Genomic DNA, 18,948 nt, shown 5'->3' with positions numbered 1-18,948 from the left:
GTGTGTGTGTGTGTGTGGTTTTTTAAAATCATTGCTGATATATTTAAGCAATGGCATTTACATATCAGATCATACACCATAAAGAATTCTGTAATGTTTATTTTTTCTTCAGGATCTAGTGAAGAGTCACTTGATGTATGCTGTTCGTGAGGAAGTGGAAGTGCTGAAGGAACAGATCAAAGAACTAATAGAAAGAAACTCCCAGCTTGAGCAAGAAAACAACCTGCTGAAGAATTTGGCCAGTCCAGAACAGCTGGCACAGTTTCAGGCACAAGTTCAAAGTGGCTCTTCACCATTGTCTGCACAGGGAGTGCAGCCGTCCGCCGTGCCAGCTCAGCTTTCTGCACAGAACTCTGGACCCTCGGCATAGAGCGCCAATGTTCCCTGTGAAGGGGAATAGGTGGTTAACTAAACTAAAATGGACAAGTTTGCCTCACTCATAGGAGGATTCTATCAAAATTTGCACATATTTAAAAGTCTCAACATGACCAAGCCTATATTGAGGGCTCTGTACATCCCTCTGACAGTCCAGTAAGTTGTTGATGCATGATGGATATTGCCAAACACCATGGAATGTGACTGTCAGATGGGTGAAAAAAATCAAGGTGGACACAACTCAAAAGATTCACTGTGCCTATGGCTGAAGGATTTTAAGCAATGTCCTTTTTCAATGGTAACTTTGGCTTTGTAAGGGTGTTTCCATGCCTCACTTTTGTAGTGGAAATGCTGACCACAGTCCTTTTTTTAGGCTGCAAAAAGTAAGCACTTTAATGATGCCGAATGTGTTGAGTCTTTGATCAATTAATCGGTGCGCCATCAGGTGTGGGTAGGCTGAATAGGATGGTGGTCTCAGTACTTGCATTGGTGTCATTACACCTGAGTGATGAAAGAGAAAAGTTGCCCCAGAGGAGGTATTAACTTTCAGTATTTAAAACTGAATTCCTCATTCTTTCTGTTGCAACTTTCAGTAACATTCGTAACGCAAGATCCTGAGGAGAAGGTGTTGAGCAGGTTGAGTGAATGTGGGAATCCTTTTGTATATTTACTGTAAGTAAGTTGTATATTTAGTGTAAGTAATCTGTAAAATAGTCATATTGCGAGAAACACTATGAGACACTATTTAGGTTTTACAAACTAAAGAAGTTGTTGGCTTTCCCAAGACATTTCACCATCTTTTTTATGCTGTTTTACCAGAATGGAGGCATCAGTCTTAGGATATTTACATGACAAAATACTGAACTTCTCAGCTGTGTTAATACCTACTGTAAACCACTGTTCACTTGGTTATTTGCACCTATGTGATTTCTGTTTCCATTTTTGTCAGTGAACTACTGTGGAGGTCAGATCTTTAACTTTAGTTATTCTGAGTATCATGGGGAACTGATGTGCGTTATTATTATTGCATTATATGTACAAGTTGTATGCTTATGTTCTGTGCATGTCCCTCAGAACCGGAGGTATTGTGTAATTTAGATCAACTGCACTTCACAACTTTCAATAAAATGTTTAAGGAATCGTAAGACCATCAGGCATATGCTGGTTTATTGTAATGCCTAAATTTTGTGTGTGAAAATATGACCAAGAAATGCAGGCCTGTTAATAATCTGAGTTTGTGGGTTAGCTATCTTGTTCTTCTTGAGGTAAAACTAGTTAAGGATTTGTTTGAGGATTGTCAAGACTGCCTCAAATAAAAATCAATTACAGTCTCCACTAAATCCACTTTCCTAGTTGTGGTCTATTATTGCACAGGTGTGATGGTTTGTGTATGACAATGTAAACATTTATTGTACACCTTTTTAACTAATGTGTTGGACAAAGAGGGAGAAAACCAGCCATCACCTTCTATAGCAGGTAAGGTATTTACCTTACAGTGTAATCTTCAGTGTTGCTCAATTGGGTGCCGTCACAGCTATGTCCCCTTCCTCATAAGCCTTGTCACTTTGAAAAAAAGATTCATTTTGAAGCCTTCACGTCTGGTCCAATGGCAATGATATGGGATGTCCCAAGTCTGCTGTAGGCTAGTGGTCAAATACAAGCTAAAAATAATACTAAATATCAATGTATTTATATCTTTAGTGGTATGGCACAATGAAATTGTCATTCATGTTAATATCCTACTGCCTTAGACATTGCGTTAACTCTGCTTTAATCTGCTTTCTAGACATGGATTTACATATTTTTTAAAAACTGATGCCAGACCTTTTCTCAAATGTGGAATATTTATTTGAAAAAGTTCCTGCAGCACAGACAAGTATACAAACAGAGTGTCGCACATAGTTAATGATCACAAATATAATTCATGATAAGACGTGAGTTGGAAATGCCAGCAACAATGGTTTAGTAGAAAAGCACTTGTTCCTGCCATCCAGGTACATTGTAAACAAGTGATCAACAGTGTCATGTACAGTACGCAGGACTCAGTTCTTTAGCATACAGGTGACATTCAGAATGCCAAGCCTCTGGTTTTATCTCAGGTTCTTCCTTCTGGCAGAGGAGGTACGAGCTGCTGGGGCTCATATGCCCATTCGGATGCTCTGTATGATCTGAAAGATGGCTGAGAAGATGAGAAAGAGGTAAAGGACTGAGCTCACCCCCAGGGAAATGGCTGCTGAGTTCAGCTCTAGTACAGTGATATTTTATTCCTGATGCATTCTGCACAATGGCAAGACTGAGGTATGTGAAGAACACAGAGTATAATACAGGTAGATTAATGAGAGGTAGAGTGGAATATTACCTGATCCACAAACAACAAATACAAACAGTGCCAAAAGCCACGGCCCCACTGGATATTTCTCCTCTTGTGGTCGCTACAAGATAACCATAAAACAAAATTCATTTACCTCAACAGAAATATTGCTAGAACACAGATTTTTCATCTCCTCTGAGTGTATTCTTCCTTACTTGCTTTTATAGACTTACATAAAGATATCTAAAAATGATACAAGGGGACCCAGTATTTTATTAAATATTGAATCTTTTCTGAAAAAAACAAAAAACAAAACCTTAATTCCCACACTATCATTACAGTTTTATCCCGGTCAGCAAAAGGAAACAACCACACATTTTGAAAATGTCACAAACCTGTTGGTTCCTGAGAGAAGTGGCAAGATGCTGACATACTGAATTATCCATGCATGACAGCACTATGTTCAGATATAATAGATAGATAGATAGATAGATAGATAGATAGATAGATAGATATGGCAGAGAGAGAGGAGTGGAAGAATTGCAAGGTATCCATAGAAACGGGACATGTCTGACAGGTATTTCATCAGCATCTTATATTGTTCCACATGGGAAGCTTCAGCCTCCTCCCCATCAGGAAAATTGGTTACAGCATGACAACAGTTCTGTATACACATCAACAACAGAACAATGCGCATACTAATGCACTACTGCCTTCGGGGATGGAGCACGGTCTTGCAAGGCCCCTGAGCAGAAGCATCTTTGGAGCCCTTTTGTGAAAAATGTGTAAGGACTCTGCACAAAGCCAAGAAATAGCCCCCTGTGGTAACACAGAGCCCCTGAAGGAGAGAGAGTGATGTCACTTCAGGCAGGTGAACTGGGCGCTCTGGCTCTTTGGTTCGGTAGTCAGGGCACATGTCTATTGCTTGTAGGACCTGGGTTCAAGATCTGGGTAGAGTTACTGCCCTCTGCCTTTGCCACACATTATGTCAGAAGTGAGATGGTGCGCTAATGCTATAATCACACACTGTCCAAAATCGTCTTTTGGATTGTTAACAGTATTCTACAAGTCGATGACTGCAAATGCCCAACTTACTTCATATCTGCCCTGTATAGACAACATGCTAATGATCGATATAAAAACAAAAAAACAAGAAAAAAAAGTATATTTTCTAGTTTCTTTCTTGTCTACATTGATTTAGTGATTTGTCCATAATCTAGAGATATCATCTTTGAGCTGCTTCAGGCCTTGTGATCAGAGACCCCTGGGCACTGGCCCCACTGGTCAGTAATCCATCCTTGACTACCTTACATGCAAACTTAGCACTATGGCCATATATCTCATGATATGTAACAACACCATGATCAGTAAAAACAGTCGGTACTTTACATGTAAATTCTTGTTAGAAAAAAAAACTGGACCTGATTTTCATGTAATTAGTGGCCCTGAACCTGCAACCTGAGGGCAGGAACTGAACACTGATTATGTGCTGGGTGAGATTTGTCTAACAGCATTGTGTGACTGTAGGCCACACCTTCCGTTAACGACTGTGGTTTGAAGAACGGTTGCAAAACTGTTGAAGGGAGGAAGCACTCAACAGACTGTTGGCTGGAGTTCTGGGAGGATTATGATTTTTAGTAGGTCCCATTTCCTTAAGGTCTTTGGTGTGTGGGAGTCGTAGGGAACAGGGAGGAAACTGGGAGGTGGCATATTGCGAAAACTCATCACAAAGAAGGGTAATGGAAACTTATTACCGAGCAGGTGGGAGGTTTGTCCAAGGTGTTTATTCAAACTGCCATTTTGTCAGCCTGTGTGGTAACATGGGTGATGCACATTGGGTAACCCCATAAACTTTCAAACCTCCCTTAAGGAAAGAAACAAACTATAACATGGTGGGAAATAAAGTGCCGGTGTAATGCAGGCTGCTAACTGAGGTTAGGCCAACGGTAACAAGGCACCTAACTAGGTCAAACATCATACAGTAGCATACAGTTCACTCTCCTCCCCCTGCGAACTGTCACTGCCGTTTTGGTTATCATGAAGCTTATCTAAATGGTGGTCTGTTTAATCATTTCTTATATATATTTATTACTACAAACGAGAGGGTGTGGCTACTGGGTTCCGTTGTAGTTTTACAAAAACCTCCAGATCCGTTGACTTCACATCATGAATACATTAGTTACCACGCAAACAGCTGACAGGTTTGGATCATCTCTGAGCTGGCATGGATGCAGGCCTGGATGTAGCACCTGTTGTTTGGGTGTTGTGTGAGATTACCGCATACTTTAATCTCTGAGTATATCGGCCCACGACTAACCCTATGGAGGTACTCGGTAGTCCGCATCGTCCTTATTAACGACATTCCCTCAGCAAACACAAAACACTACAGTTGAAACAGCGACTGACGACAGGTAGACCTCTTAAAAAACTCGTTTTTAAATTAAACGATTAGAAATAGTCCTTAGATAAATATGATTTCTCCTTCCCGATGAAATGAACGTCTTACCAGGGTCTTCGCAACGTTGCCCCTCTGTGTGATGTTTTTGCTGTGCTTCTCGTTGGCCATGCGAATCCTTTGTTTAGCGACCATCTTCCGCAGAAGCAAACACCCACCGCTGTCAGATCGGACTGGCTTCGCCTCGTCTGCGCTTGAGCTTCACCTCTATTCCCTACACTTGCTCCCCGACAGCCTGGACACACACGGACGCGAGTGCACCGCCATGAAGTAACGTCTGCAGGGGATGGAGAGGCTGCCAGGAGCTCCCCTTCTTGTCGGGGCTGTAGCCTACTGATCACTGCCCCTAGATCCACCCTGGAATATTCAAGGCTTTCAAAGCTGGCTATATTTAGGAATATTCTCTCCAAACATATAATCGATAACGTGTTTTGACACATCTTTAACTTTAATGGGACGTTTCGAGAGCGAGAGAGAGAGAGAGAGAGCGAGAGAGCGAGCGAGCGAGCGAGAGAGCGAGCGAGCGAGCGAGAGAGCGAGCGGTGGACGTGGCACAGGGACCCTCATGCAGACGCAGCGATGTGTGTCCTGTGCAAATTCTGCTCCTCTTTTCAGAATACATGTCGCTAAAGGGCGATTTCCACATCTAGTGACTGAGTTGGATAAACAGCAGGGAATGGCGTTTGTGCATCCTATAGAGGGCTAAAGACTCCTAGAAATGGTTGCTTAGCAACTGCATCAAGGGGGTGTGTGCAGAATCAAACCTACCCTGCCAGGGCAGTGAGATAGCTATATCTTGGCACATTACAGCATTACCATCAAGAAGCAACGTATTTGATTACTTAGAGTACTGCTGCTAGAAAAATGAATTTTGTGTGAGTCACAAGAAGTTTTCCTCTAAACTGATTCTACTGCTGTTTATAGAAATCAATACTATGTTTAAATCTTTGGCGTGGGATCCGTTGGTGTCATGGGCCGTTAACTGTAGGCTACAACCAGCTAGCATATACCCTATCTGAAACCAGGCTACCAGATTTTAATGTTGAGCTTTGCACAATATTGGTTCAGGTATGATGGACAAAGAATGCCTGACAGCTCCCAGGCATGCAGTCAGACAGTGTCAGTGTCTAGTAGGCTGTACATTACTATGTAACCAAAGAGCAGCAAGATTAGACGTCAGTATAGATGAACCTTATGCTTCCCTTATGGTCTTTTTAGCCTATTACACTGCACACACGATAACACGTGATATAAACTGAGTCAGCTGACAACGCATCAACACAACACCTTCATCTGTTATATTTTACATCATTCAGTTCTCTCGTTTTGTTTTTGTTCTGTGTTTTATATCTGACATGTGCTTCATGTCTTTATACAAAAACCCCACCAAACAGTCAGAAAAAGAAAATGCAGAGGTTCCCAGGGAAGTAAGGAGCAGTGCAGCAAGGGCCTTGCTGTGTACTTGCTTCACAGCAGCGATTAAAGCTGGAACCCAGAATGCTGCTCAGCAGTTCTCACTGCATTTGGTGTCCACTGTTTGTGCCAGCTCTGATTGTTAGAGATTTATATACCTTACTCTTTTATTCTCTCAATAACACACACACACACACACACACACACACACACACAGACACACACACACACACACACACACACACACACACACACACAAATACAAATTGTACAGTGTTCTTCATTCCCAAGTGACCTCCACTCAGCCAGGCTTGCCTGACTGTAAACAGGTGGACATCTTCGTCCAGTTCTCTCTCTTGTCCACCTCTTCTGCCCTCAGTCTTGAGTGCCATAACAAAGCACCAGCACCAAAACATGTCATGAACATCAGTCTTTCTTTCCCTGGACATATTCTCCAGTCTGTAACAACAAAAGCCTCATTCTGTTGAAGATGTTCTGTTAAAGATTTTATTTTCTCCTTGTTCATTGTACTTCTGAACAGAACTATTGCTTCTGTAGCCTGAGCTAGTTCTCTGGCTAAAAGTACTTTACTGTGAAACTGTAAAATATGACATTCCACTGTGGGCTGGTGGCAAATATTTATGGAATGTTTAAGAATGTTTGCTTTACAGCTAAAGGGGATGGAAATCTGTTTGCCCATGAAATGCTCCCTTAATTATGCTCTTAAATCTCTAGGAGGATTGCATGCAAGTCCCTCCAAAGCCCAGGATATTACTCTGCTAAGAGGAAGAGAGATATGAGCAACTGCATATAAAGAAATTCTGACAGGATGTGTCAGCATACAAGTGAAGTATCTGCCCTTGTATGGGCTCAGCACGTTATCATCTTCTGCACACCATCGTCTGTGGAACTGCTCGCCACCCTCTTTAGCATCCAGCAACCACGGTGACGGTGCTGACACATTGGGTGTGTGTTTCTGAGGGTGGGGGCAGATGTAGCTCTGTGCACCTCCCTTAACCCACATGTGCAATTTAAGCACACGTGTCCGACTTGTCCAGCTGGGATTTTGACATGTGAAGCTCCGGCAGATATTTAGGCCATTATGCAAAAAAAAAAAAAAAATGTTTTTTTAAAAGAGTCTAAGTGCTTCTTCTGTTCAGATCTGCTCCTGCCTCACTCGTATCTCACTGAACGCCTCACGTTCCCCATCTCTCTCTCCCTCTCTCTGTTTTGTTTTTGCTCTGAATACTTATTTTTCTTTTTCTCTCTCTTTCTCCGTATCCCTCCCCTCTCTATCCCAATCTCACTCCCTATTCCTCTTACTCGCATCCCTCTCCCTTACTCTTCCATCTCTCCCTCTTTCGTTTTGGAGTCCTGTGGAGAAGCTTTGTTAGGCCAGTATTTCTGCATGAGCTTTGGGGAGGGATAGCGTGCACTTGTCCCTCCGGAACAGCAGAAAGCTCAGGGGTCTTTCACTGCTCTGTTCCCAACACCACCTGGCTCTTTGGGACTGGCTGCTCCGTCTGGGAGCTATTGTGTCCCCGCGTCTTTCTGGGAAATTGCAGGTAGTCAGTGTAAGAGGACTAGGAGAGTCAGATTACAGGCTGCCTGTCGGAGATGGTTAAGAGAGGAGCTGATTTCATTGTTCAACGCTGATCGGTCTGGATAAGGAGTAAAGGAGACATGTCTGCTCATACATCGTATCTTCATGTTTTATTAACTAAAACATCCAGACATTCAACAGTCAAATTCTCTCTTTTTTTAAAGAGAGCTATGGGATTAATGTGTGCCAAGATTCTAAAGGAAGTGAATTTATGTTGTCAACTTCAAGGATGAACGTTGGATAGTGTCACTGTTCTTTACTTTAAGGTTGCATGATGACATATTCATGGTATGCTCAATTCTTATACCCATGTTTTCTAACAAGGAGAAGAACCCTCATAGGTCAGATTTAGCCTCAGCACTGATCCCTGCCTTTTTCAGTTGTAATTAGGCAGCAGAGTTTAATCCAGGTTGTTAACAACATGCTGTTGTGCCTTCGAGCATTTTGACTAGGAGTCACTTTAGTCACAAGAGGCAGAGAAAGCAAATGGCACATGTAATTTACATTTACATTTACTGCATTTAGCTGACGCTTTTATCCAAAGCAACTTATTATAACTGAGTACAATTATGACTGAGCAATTGAGGGTTAAGGGTCGTGCTCAGGGGCCCAACAGTGGCAGCTTGGCAGTGGTGGAGCTTGAACCAGCAACCTTCCAATTACAATGTAATAAAGGGGCTTCTTGCCCCATGTAATAAAGGGGCTTCTTAGATTCCAGTACAGCACATGTGTACTGGAACCTACTGAACAAGAGAATAAGAAAAATGGAAATTTACTGGAATTAAGTAAGTGGAAGTTTTGTCTGCAGGGAGGATGAAAGTATGTGGATGTTCTGCTTGTAAGTGATTTACTGAGTAGCTGCCTTTCACGTGTCGAGTGAATTCCAGAATCAATAGCCCTTGACTTAGAATAGTGGAAAACTGGAGTAGAGATTAAACACCTCTTTGACTATGAGCTCTGATGTATTGAATCAAGAAGACAGGTGTCGAGGGGATTTATTTTGAATGAAGGCTCAGGAGGAAAGCAAAGTCATTTTCTGAGTCCATCCACCAGGGTACTGTTTAAATTGAGAGAGATACTCACAGTGGTGGTAAATGCTGGTGTACATGTGTGCTTTCTGCACAGTGAAAGGGCTGCGATCATGAAATGGCACTGGAAAAAAAAGATAATTTCCTCTTAGGTGAGGAAACAGACCATCTGCAGGTGGGTGTACTGATCAGACAGCCCAAACGCCACCTTCCAGAGGGCTGGGGTCACATACAGTGCTGTGGTATTCACATCAACTCCGATGACCATACGATCACAGGTGCTGTTTATGGACCTGGGAAAAGGCACAGAGACGTGTGCACAGTGGCATAATCGCTGTGTCAAACCGGCCTGATGTGTAGCACTCTGTCTCTTATTCCTCAATTATTCCTTTAGTAGGTCACACTGTTGTAGGGTGGAAGCAAATTGTCAAGAGACACAGAAGGACTACACAGCGCTCAAAGGTCGTGCATTATTGATTAACCCTGCCATCAGTAGATCGAGGGAAAGACATTGTAGACACCTGAGTTCTCACGCTAATGTGGTTGGCCACACCCTGCCGGGAAACTGGCTGGGCCACACTGCTATCAGTATTAAATATATTAGTAAATATATTTAGTGCCAAACTTCGTTACTGAGCTGGTGGCAAGCAAAGTATCGGTCAAATCTCTCTGTCCTTAATCACACTGGGGAGGCAACCAGGAGCTGTAGTGGAGTGGAGAGGAGGTGTTTGTAGCCCATAACTCTATAGCAACCACACAACAGAGTGTGGGAGTGTTTCCTGGGCTGCTGATAGGTGAGGGAGTGTCTCCTTCTCCTTTTAGATGCAGATCCACAAACACTCCAGCCCTGTTAGTAAATGGGAGCAGTTGTCTCACAAGGTGTGACGTGTGTGATTGGACGAGCCCTTGTTTTGAGGGCCATGTTCCAGGCTGCAGGCAACGCAGTACAGGGAGTGAAGTGAGCAGCAGGGCAGGCTGGGGGCTGTTCAGGCTGCTGCGCCGTCACCTGGGCCATTTGCCTCTTTGTCAGATGATTTGCCCCCTGCTGCAAAGCAGAGTAGTGCTGATTAAGCAGGTGGACAGTTACGATTACGACAAACGCATCACAAAGGGTGCAGGCCTGATATGTGAAAAGCCCAGAGCAGCAGGCTACAGCGGGAATATCTAAGTTTAGCTCACGTACATGTTTGTGTGTGTGTGTGTTCCCTCCAGACTCTTCCCGCATTACAGCAATAACATTGCATCTTGAGTCACTAAAATTATTTTGACTGCTTTGAAGTCTGCATGTTTTGTTTTGTTTTTTTCTCCCCAGCTGGTCTACAGAAATATATACTCCAAATAATACATTACCCAAACTGCCATGGGACCAGTGGGTGTGGTGGGCCAACACACTACCAGACCGCAGGGTTTACAACGACCTGTTTCAAGGCAAAACATCAATATTTACATTCTTGGGTTTCCCTCAGTGAGGACACCTTTGTCCCTCTTATTTGGATACATAGCAGAGAAAATGACTTCCTTTCAGTGGCCACAAACCGTAAAAGGACGGGCGCTTCTCAAAGGACGGTTTGGTTTCGTCTCGGAGCCAAGGTCAACACAGTTTGTGCACGAGGGCCTCTCACTGGCTGCACTGGAGCTTTAAAAAGCTCCATAAACTTCTCCATGTTCGAGTTGGGATGGCAGCCTGTCCATCTGCGCCTGCGTCCGTATGCTGACGCTGCCGGCCTGTGCTTCATTCGTGACCAGGTCACAGAAACTGGGACGATCCCTGTTGAGTGAAACAGACCCTGAGCCCGCTGGCGATTGTCAAACTGGGTCCCGCACGGCAAGGAAGAAAAAGGCCTGTCCTGATTATCAGGCAGGAAGCTGTACTACTCCATCTCCCGCTGCCACGCTGCTGCATATTTACCCTCCATCCATGTTTCTTCACTCTTCAAGGGCAAGCAATGGACACTCGGGTCTTCCCTGCACGTTCAGTCCTGAGAGAGGTACCGAGAGGGTTATCCCTGTGCACGGGATTCGGTGCTCCTCTCCGGTCCTCTCTCTTTGCCTCTCGTTAGGCTTTGCAGCTTTAATGATTCCAGTCCACAGCTGCTCCTGGTTCAGGGAAATTTCATCAACAGCACTGAGGGGCCAAAGTTACGTGGTCTTTCCAGGAAGATGAGTCTTAGCCACATGACGCCATCAGACGGCTGGAGGCTGTGCTGCTCCACCTGCCGTGTGTAGTCATAGTCTCTACGAACAGCTCCTCTGTGGGTGTATGTGAGCGATAATAGGGCCCAGTGGTGATGAACAACTCTGGTGAAGTCTAAAGATAAACAAGACACTATAAATAGACTGTGGACTATGCCACAGCAGGTAGACACTAAAGCACTACTTAGATAATAAGTGAGTTAGCAGAGAGTAGTGCACTCTGCCTCATGGCATTTACTTGCTTGGCTCTTATGAAGCAGTAGATCAGTAGAGTAACAGAGGTGATTACTCAGCATAGCATGTGCTTGCAAATGAAGAGAGATGGCTGAGGTTAAGTGTCATGGTGGTGACTTGTGCTATATAAATGTTTGTGTTATCACGGCCTCTCACGTCCAGGACGTCCTTCACTGGAAGCTCGTCCAACATCTGTGTCCCTCCTGTCTCTGATCTGAGACAGCCAGTGATGTATTGTTTGAGGTGACCATTCCCCACGGGGGTGAGATACGCCACGCAGGGGATTCGGGTTAATGACAAGGGAGGCGTTGGGAGGATTTGTAGAGGCATGACAGGCCGGAATCACGGCAGGTCACGACCCATGACCCCTCAGTGACTCGGCTCAGCATACAGGTCAGATCAGCGTCAGCCCTCATAATACATATATAATACATATATAATACATACATAATAGGGTCTTTGCCTCACTGTACCATCATTAAAATGTAATTATTATATTTTAAATATTTAAATATCATTCAATATTTAAAAAGTGATATCAAAAACATGTTTAACAAAAATATATTCCTTTGCATATGGGCAAATTAAACTTGTTTTCCACCCTAACCCATAGCAGACCACAGAGACCTGACCTATTACTCTCGTGTGGCAAGTCTACCATCTCGGGGCTGGTGTTGCGTAGCACCCATTCCCCAGCTCAAGGGCCATCAGACAAACAGCGCTCCTCCAAGTGAGAGCCCAGAGGCTCGCTCTCTCCACAGCTTTCCCCACAACAGCCTGGCTGTCACGCGAGTGTGTGCCACTGTAAGCAGGCGTGTTCTTGGATTAGAGCTGTTCGATCACGCAGCCACACAGATGATCTGACTGCACAGAGAGTGGCGACACCTGAGCGAGGCCTTGAGGGGGAGGGGCGGGTTGCCCTCACCTCCCGCCAGTCTGCACTGCTCTCTCGTGTCACCTGATGCTGTCACCGATCACCTAGAGTAACAAGTGCCGTGCCGTGAGAAGCCGTGATCTTTTGGTCGGCACAATTTCTTCTCCCGGACTACATTCCTGTTGACAATGATCCATTGTTCTGAATGTAGCACAAATCCTCAATAGTAAAAGTGAACCAACCCATAACGTTGCTGAAGAATGGCAACCCCTGAGTCAGGGCGACTGGTGGGTGAAGAAAAGCTACACCCCCTGGGCCATGTCCGCATGGGTAGTCTCTTAGCTAATGAGTACGGATAGAGTGAGTTTTCCTGGTACTGAAAGCTACACCGAAAACAAATTCCTATTCTACCCTGTAGATTAATCTTACACAGTGAGAGGATCCCCTGGTTTCTGGGAATATTAACTCTGAGAATCGTTAAGAAATTCATTACCACTGAAACAGTTGTAACAGAGCGTGGAGCTCCACGAGTAGCCCCTGAACCACAAGCACAGTCATACACACATTTCTAATGGTGAGACATCTCTTGTAGTGCTCTCTTAACGGTCCTATTCAAACAAAAAAGCATTTGAACTAACAGGCAATTAAATTATGACCTAATGGAAAATTCATTCAGAATTTGCAGGATCCAAACCCACCGTGGACACTTCATGACACAGGACCGTTGATGTCACAACACCGTTGAGAGCGTTGGTGTGTGAGCAGTGGACTGAGGTAAGGACAGAAGATCCAGCTGGGAAGACTTGGGTGTTTACACACAAAAAAGGACTTTGCTGAAGTCCAAACTCACATGACAAGCTGCAGCAAACTAACAATAATGTGAGCGCCTTTCAAAAGGGGTTCGGCAGGTGCTAAATCCTGGAGCAGCACTGAATAAAGAACATCCAAATGACAAGTCAGCACTCAGAGATCATCTTCTGTTTCAATTGGACTGTATATATGACAGCAAGTTTTATTGTCCCAGTTCAAATAATTAGCTAAACTGTATCAGTTCAAGAAACAGTTAAAACAGTTAAATCCTGTGCAATGCCAATTTCTGGCATTTTCTAATAAAGGCATCATATTTTATAATAAAACGTTCTATGTAGAATGGCACAATAGCATGTGATTGAACGGTTGTACTAGGCAAAATCTCACTAATGTGCTGTGTGATGTAGATCATGTGCAGTGTTGCAGCACAGGGAAATGAAAGGACTGGCTCATCCTCCACAGTGGAGGGAAGTGAGATCTGTGGGTAATCAATCAGAGAGACAGGTCCTGAAACAGCCAATCCAAACACATTGTTTAAACAGCATACATACGCACACACATGCACATGCACACACACGCATGCACACACACACACACGCACACACACGCATACACACACACATGTATACACACACACGCATACGCACGTATACACACATGCACACATAAGCACACACACACAAACACACACGTATACACACACACACGTATACACACACATACGCATGCATACACACACGCATACACACACACACACACGCATACACACACACACACGTATACACACATGCACACATAAGCACACACACACAAACACACACGTATACACACACACACACGTATACACACACATACGCATGCACACACACACGTATACACACACACACACACACGCCACACACACATGCACACACGTATACACACACACACACTTGTCTACATTATCTATCTCCATTCTGAGCATGAATAAAATATCTGACATGAGCATCTGTGACCATGTTAATCTCGCATGTTAGTGTTGCAGAGGGGAAGCTCAGTAATGTGATGTGAAACTAACCTGGAGACCAGAACTCGGATCAGGCCTCAGGAGCACATGCAGGTATATGGGTCAGTGCTGCCATAGTGAACACCCCAGCACTGAACCTGCTGAGTGTGAGGGAAAGAAAAACAGGCCAGCACTTGTTTACACTGCTCAGCTCAGTATCGTGGCGCAGGCCTGGAGCACCACTACAAGCTGCCCATTCAGGCCCACCGCTGAGATCACCTGCACCTCACTGGCACTTCCTGCCTGCGTTCCAGCTCTGGCCACAGGAAAAGGCAGCTTCCAAAACAGCTGGCTGCTCCTGCCCTGCCTACTTCCTGTTGAGACCCAAGGGTCCAGTCCAGTTTAGGTCAGTCCTCTGTGAATTATCTGGTAGGGTGTGTCCTGATTCAGCATGCATTCCTCCACATGGGTAATGCTCATAAATATCCAACAAGTTTCCTATAAATGAAATATGAAAGGGAACATAATTGTGTAAAACAGCATTTTAAAATGGCCATCATAAGCTTATGATTGTATATGATTTCTACACGCTTATACTTTGCTTTAAAAAGTCTTAAAATGTTTATAATTTTTTTAATGTACTGACAAGAAAACATCTCTAAAGAAAAAAGAAGATGCAGGCTTGATTAAAGCAACAGAATGGGAGTGAAATGTCTTCGTCTGAAATCAACTCCACCTGCATTGGTCTGTCCATAGCAGTTGGCTGGCTTTATGGAAGAATCTACTCCCATAGGCACTGGAGTCCAGCGCTCAAGCACTGACAGCACAAGCTGGTCATTAAACCTGCATGATTATAATTCACACTGCCTGGAAGCCTAAGGAACACCTGAGTGGTCATTCTGACTTCCATGCCATATTTGCTGCCTCTGACTGGCTTTGCAGAAGGAGTTTGCGATGTCGGTGGGAATCACTAGCTAAGAGACTGAGCGTGGCGGTGGGAGTCACCAAGCTGCGACCTACCCACTCGTCAGGGTTTCAGTTTTATGATGACTACTGGAGCCTTCCCTCCTGCAGCTTAAAGCACTTAATCTCAGGCCTCTCTAACTAGAAATATGCTTGTGGTCCATTAGCAATGTCATTAAAATAATTACAGCTCAATAAAAATTGTCATAGACTTTGGAGACAGTTTCTTTCTCCTGTGAAAGCTCAATTACATTAGTGCCCTTAACATATCCATCACCACAGCACACCCATGACAAGGCAAGTGCATGGGAGAGAAGCGAGGATTGATTAATTGTGTTTCCTTCCCATGAGCCCATGGGGCTGTGTAGAGTAGGCAGAGAGAACCTGCTGACCTGCCTGGGCTGGCGCGGACACAGAAGACACTCAGCACTCTCCACACGGACCCAGCCAGTGGATCAAAGACCCTGCAGCTTTTACTCTGGACCAAATGGGACCCAAATGAAAATGACTTTTAATCAGGTAAAAAGCAGCTACTCACCATTACCCAAACGAAATGTTTTGTGAGGTTTTCATAATGAGAGGCACAGTGCAGAGAAGTGTATATTATACACATACATAATTACCCAGAACACATGTGCATAATCAGAATTCCATAATCCTCATGAGGCCCAACCCTTCATCTCATGCAAGGACGTCTACATATCTACCTCCTTTTTGAAGGCATTGGTTTGTCTCCAATAACGCATACAAAAAAGGCTGACCTCTGCTTTCCTGATGTGGTTGTGCATATGTTGTGGGTGGGGAAGGGCAGAGGAGGGACGTGTGTGCTACTATTTATTTATTAATGTTGTAATACTGCAACATTGAGCAACTGCATTTCCTAATTAAGTTGACCTTGACTTGACCTGCTATGACTCCACAGTCCAGGTGTCAGGGGCACAACCACCACGGCGCTTTTCTTGTGGACTTACAGTAGGATGAGGTGTTCATGCGTTTTGTTCTTTCTACTATGGTGGGCAAAGGACTGAATTTTTAAAATTACTTAATTTTTATTTATGTTTAAGAAGACATACTCTAAGAAAAGGTCACAAATTTTCAGTGATCCTTTGATCATTTCATTAGTATAACTGTAATTCATATTATATAAGCACTGAGGTTTATGTTACTAACCTACTAGTGTGGGAGCTGCTCCAATAATACTGGTGTCACAGGCCTCGTCTGCCTCAGCATCCGCGTCTCCGCGCTGCAGCTGACACCTGAAGCCTTGCCCGAGCTCAGACTCGCCAGCCTCTCTGTCCACAGGAGCCGTGTGGCCTCTTACTGGTGCTGAGTGGATGAGGAGAGAGAAGAGTACCATGGCCATGTTCATTTTTAGTTATCATTTCTTCTTTAGCTCAGTTTTGAGGCACTGTTGCTTAGAGTACTCAGAGAAGCTTTCACAGGGGTGCAGGCATGGGGTGTCATCTTTGGGCTAATCTTAAAGATATTTTTCCAAAAATAGAGCTCTAAGCTCTAAGCTGACATCTCTTTGCCAGAATGCCATTAGATTCTTAAGACTAATATTTCTTAGCTGTCAAAGATGTATAATATCAGAAATACTATTGCATCATGTCATCTAAACATGTTACTATCATTTAGTGGGCAGTGGTAGCTCAGTGGTTAAGGTACTTGATTAGTAATCGGTTGCCAGTTCAAGTCCCAGCACTGCCAGGTTGCCACTGTTGGGCCCCTGACCAAGTCCCTTAACCCTCAATTACTCAAGTTGTACTCAGTCATAATTGTAATTTGCTTTGGATAAAAGTGTCAGCTAAATGCTGTAAATGTAATGCCAATTTACATGAAGGAGAACGTTTGAACTCTATTGGTGTCCTGTGTTAGGCAATAGACTGGCTAGAGGGTCCATAGAGTGTTTTGATGTTTCTGCAGCCCCTATGCCACGACATCACAGGTTGCTCAGTCTGGTTAGAAACCAGTTCCTCTGTGGACAGTGTAGTAAAGTCTGCAGATGTGACTTTGTTCAGCAGGCCCTGCTAGGAGAAGGCAAATAGCAGGGGAAGTTAAAGAAGGCATTTTAGTGCATATTTGCTCAGGGCAGTTGGTTAGTTCTTCACTAAAGTGTTGATCCTTGAATTATTTTCTTGTGTACAGCTGCGTTGGTGTTCTGGTCTCTCAGAAAGGAACCAAAATTAGAATGTAATTTTAGTAACAGTGACTAAAAGCAGTAGTCTGAAATATAGAGCTGCCCTGAACTAGCTTCAGACAAAATATGAAATTAAAGATAATTTGGTAATTAGTCAAGTAAAATGAACACAGTTCTTAAGAAAATTGTAGTTTAATAAACTATTTATTTGAACTCTGTTCAAAAGGTCTAAGAATCAAAACAGAGCAACTGATTACAAAAATATTTAAAATGACTAAGAATCTTAAGAAAAAGAAAACTGTATAACAGCTGAAATCTTGTTCCCAGCACTGACAGAAAGAGTCTACACTTCTTACCGTCACTTTATGTGACACATGTTTAAATCTTTCTAGATATATACATTGTTTTGTTTTTTATGTGCTGTAGCCTTCCATCCAGGGAAAGGCCTTGTTGTAATGGCGCATTTGCGCGTTTGTTTATGAGGGCTCTGTGACATTTTAGGGCTGTCTTGTTTTCCTTAAAGCAAGCATGAACAGAAAGTATATTTATGGCAACAAGACTGTTCTCTGTGGGAGACTGATGTAGCCTAGTGGATTTGTACACCTTATATATAGGGGAGATGTGCCTGGAGACAGTGGAGAGAGGAATCTCTCAAAACCACTTACATAACAGAAACCGAGCAGAGAATGTAGGTGCAGGGCACTGGTTGAATAATGATACACACACACACACACACATACACACACACACACACACACACACATATATATATATATATATATATATATATATATATATAGAGAGAGAGAGAGAGAGAGAGAGAGAGCTCTTCATCCACCTCAGCACATAAATTTAAGGCTTATCACGGTGACTGGCACAAAATTATCACCATCACCATGTCAAGCTCAGAACGCTTTTTGTTCCTTACAGGAACATCTGATGCTTAGCTCTGATTAGTTCTGCAACCTAATATCCTGACTACCGTGCAAAGGCTCTGCTCTGCACAGCACTAATGTAAATAACTGTTGCGTGTCAGGGGCGAGCAGACTCAAATGCTGGTGGTGTGGGATTTCTGCTTTAAAACTCCCCCGCAGTTTTTCTTTCTTAAACAATAGTAAGCACTTCTGCATTTCGGAAGCTCTCTGTGGTTTGACCTGCTGATGAACCACATAATTTGGCCTGAGACACTGGAAAAATCTGGCTACAAAGTATGTATACAGTTATGTAACAATCCAACCCTCTAGACACTGCTACCCTCTAATCCTAAAAAAGATAAAGTCAACTTGCCTTGTGAGATACTGAAAGCACTTATATGAGTTCCCATTATTAAATTACTCTGATCTGTTTAACCAGTTTCAAAAGTGTGGGATTGTTATTGGTCACTGAGGGAAACTGTTCTAGCATGCAATGGAAAAATGGAAGCTGTTAATACCGAGAAGGGTGATGAATCAGTGAGCCTGTTGGTGGCTGTGGTCCTGAACGCATCGTCCATCATGGCTGGGGAACCAAACTCCCACAGCTGTATTTAGGGCTGGCCTACAGCTTATGTAACATCTGTGCTTAC

At 43.6% G+C, this 18,948-nt stretch overlaps 2 protein-coding genes across 3 annotated transcripts in view; one reads left to right on the top strand and one right to left on the bottom strand.

Moving 5' to 3' along the window:
* tsc22d1 (TSC22 domain family, member 1) overlaps positions 1 to 1,719 on the top strand; it is a 34,749-nt gene extending 33,030 nt beyond the window's left edge. For both annotated transcript variants that reach the window (XM_027009568.2, XM_027009569.2), the window contains exon 3: positions 113 to 1,719. In XM_027009568.2, coding sequence (XP_026865369.2) covers positions 113 to 370 — 258 coding nt within the window. In that variant the 3' untranslated portion in view covers positions 371 to 1,719. The remainder of the gene's footprint in view (positions 1 to 112) is intronic.
* Positions 1,720 to 2,205: 486 nt separating this feature from the next.
* Positions 2,206 to 5,777, bottom strand: serp2 (stress-associated endoplasmic reticulum protein family member 2). Its single transcript, XM_027009587.2, has 3 exons — positions 5,193 to 5,777; positions 2,735 to 2,807; positions 2,206 to 2,554 (listed from the first exon to the last, which is right to left on the bottom strand). The coding sequence occupies exons 1-3, from the start codon at positions 5,274 to 5,276 to the stop codon at positions 2,514 to 2,516; spliced, it is 198 nt and encodes a 65-aa protein (XP_026865388.1). The 5' UTR covers positions 5,277 to 5,777; the 3' UTR covers positions 2,206 to 2,513.
* Positions 5,778 to 18,948: the final 13,171 nt, after the last annotated feature.

The sequence above is a fragment of the Electrophorus electricus genome, chromosome 2, assembly GCF_013358815.1.
Source record: "Electrophorus electricus isolate fEleEle1 chromosome 2, fEleEle1.pri, whole genome shotgun sequence".
Lineage (NCBI taxonomy): Eukaryota > Metazoa > Chordata > Actinopteri > Gymnotiformes > Gymnotidae > Electrophorus > Electrophorus electricus.
Note: the sequence above shows the minus strand (reverse complement) of the source record. Positions and strands in the feature narration are given on the sequence as shown.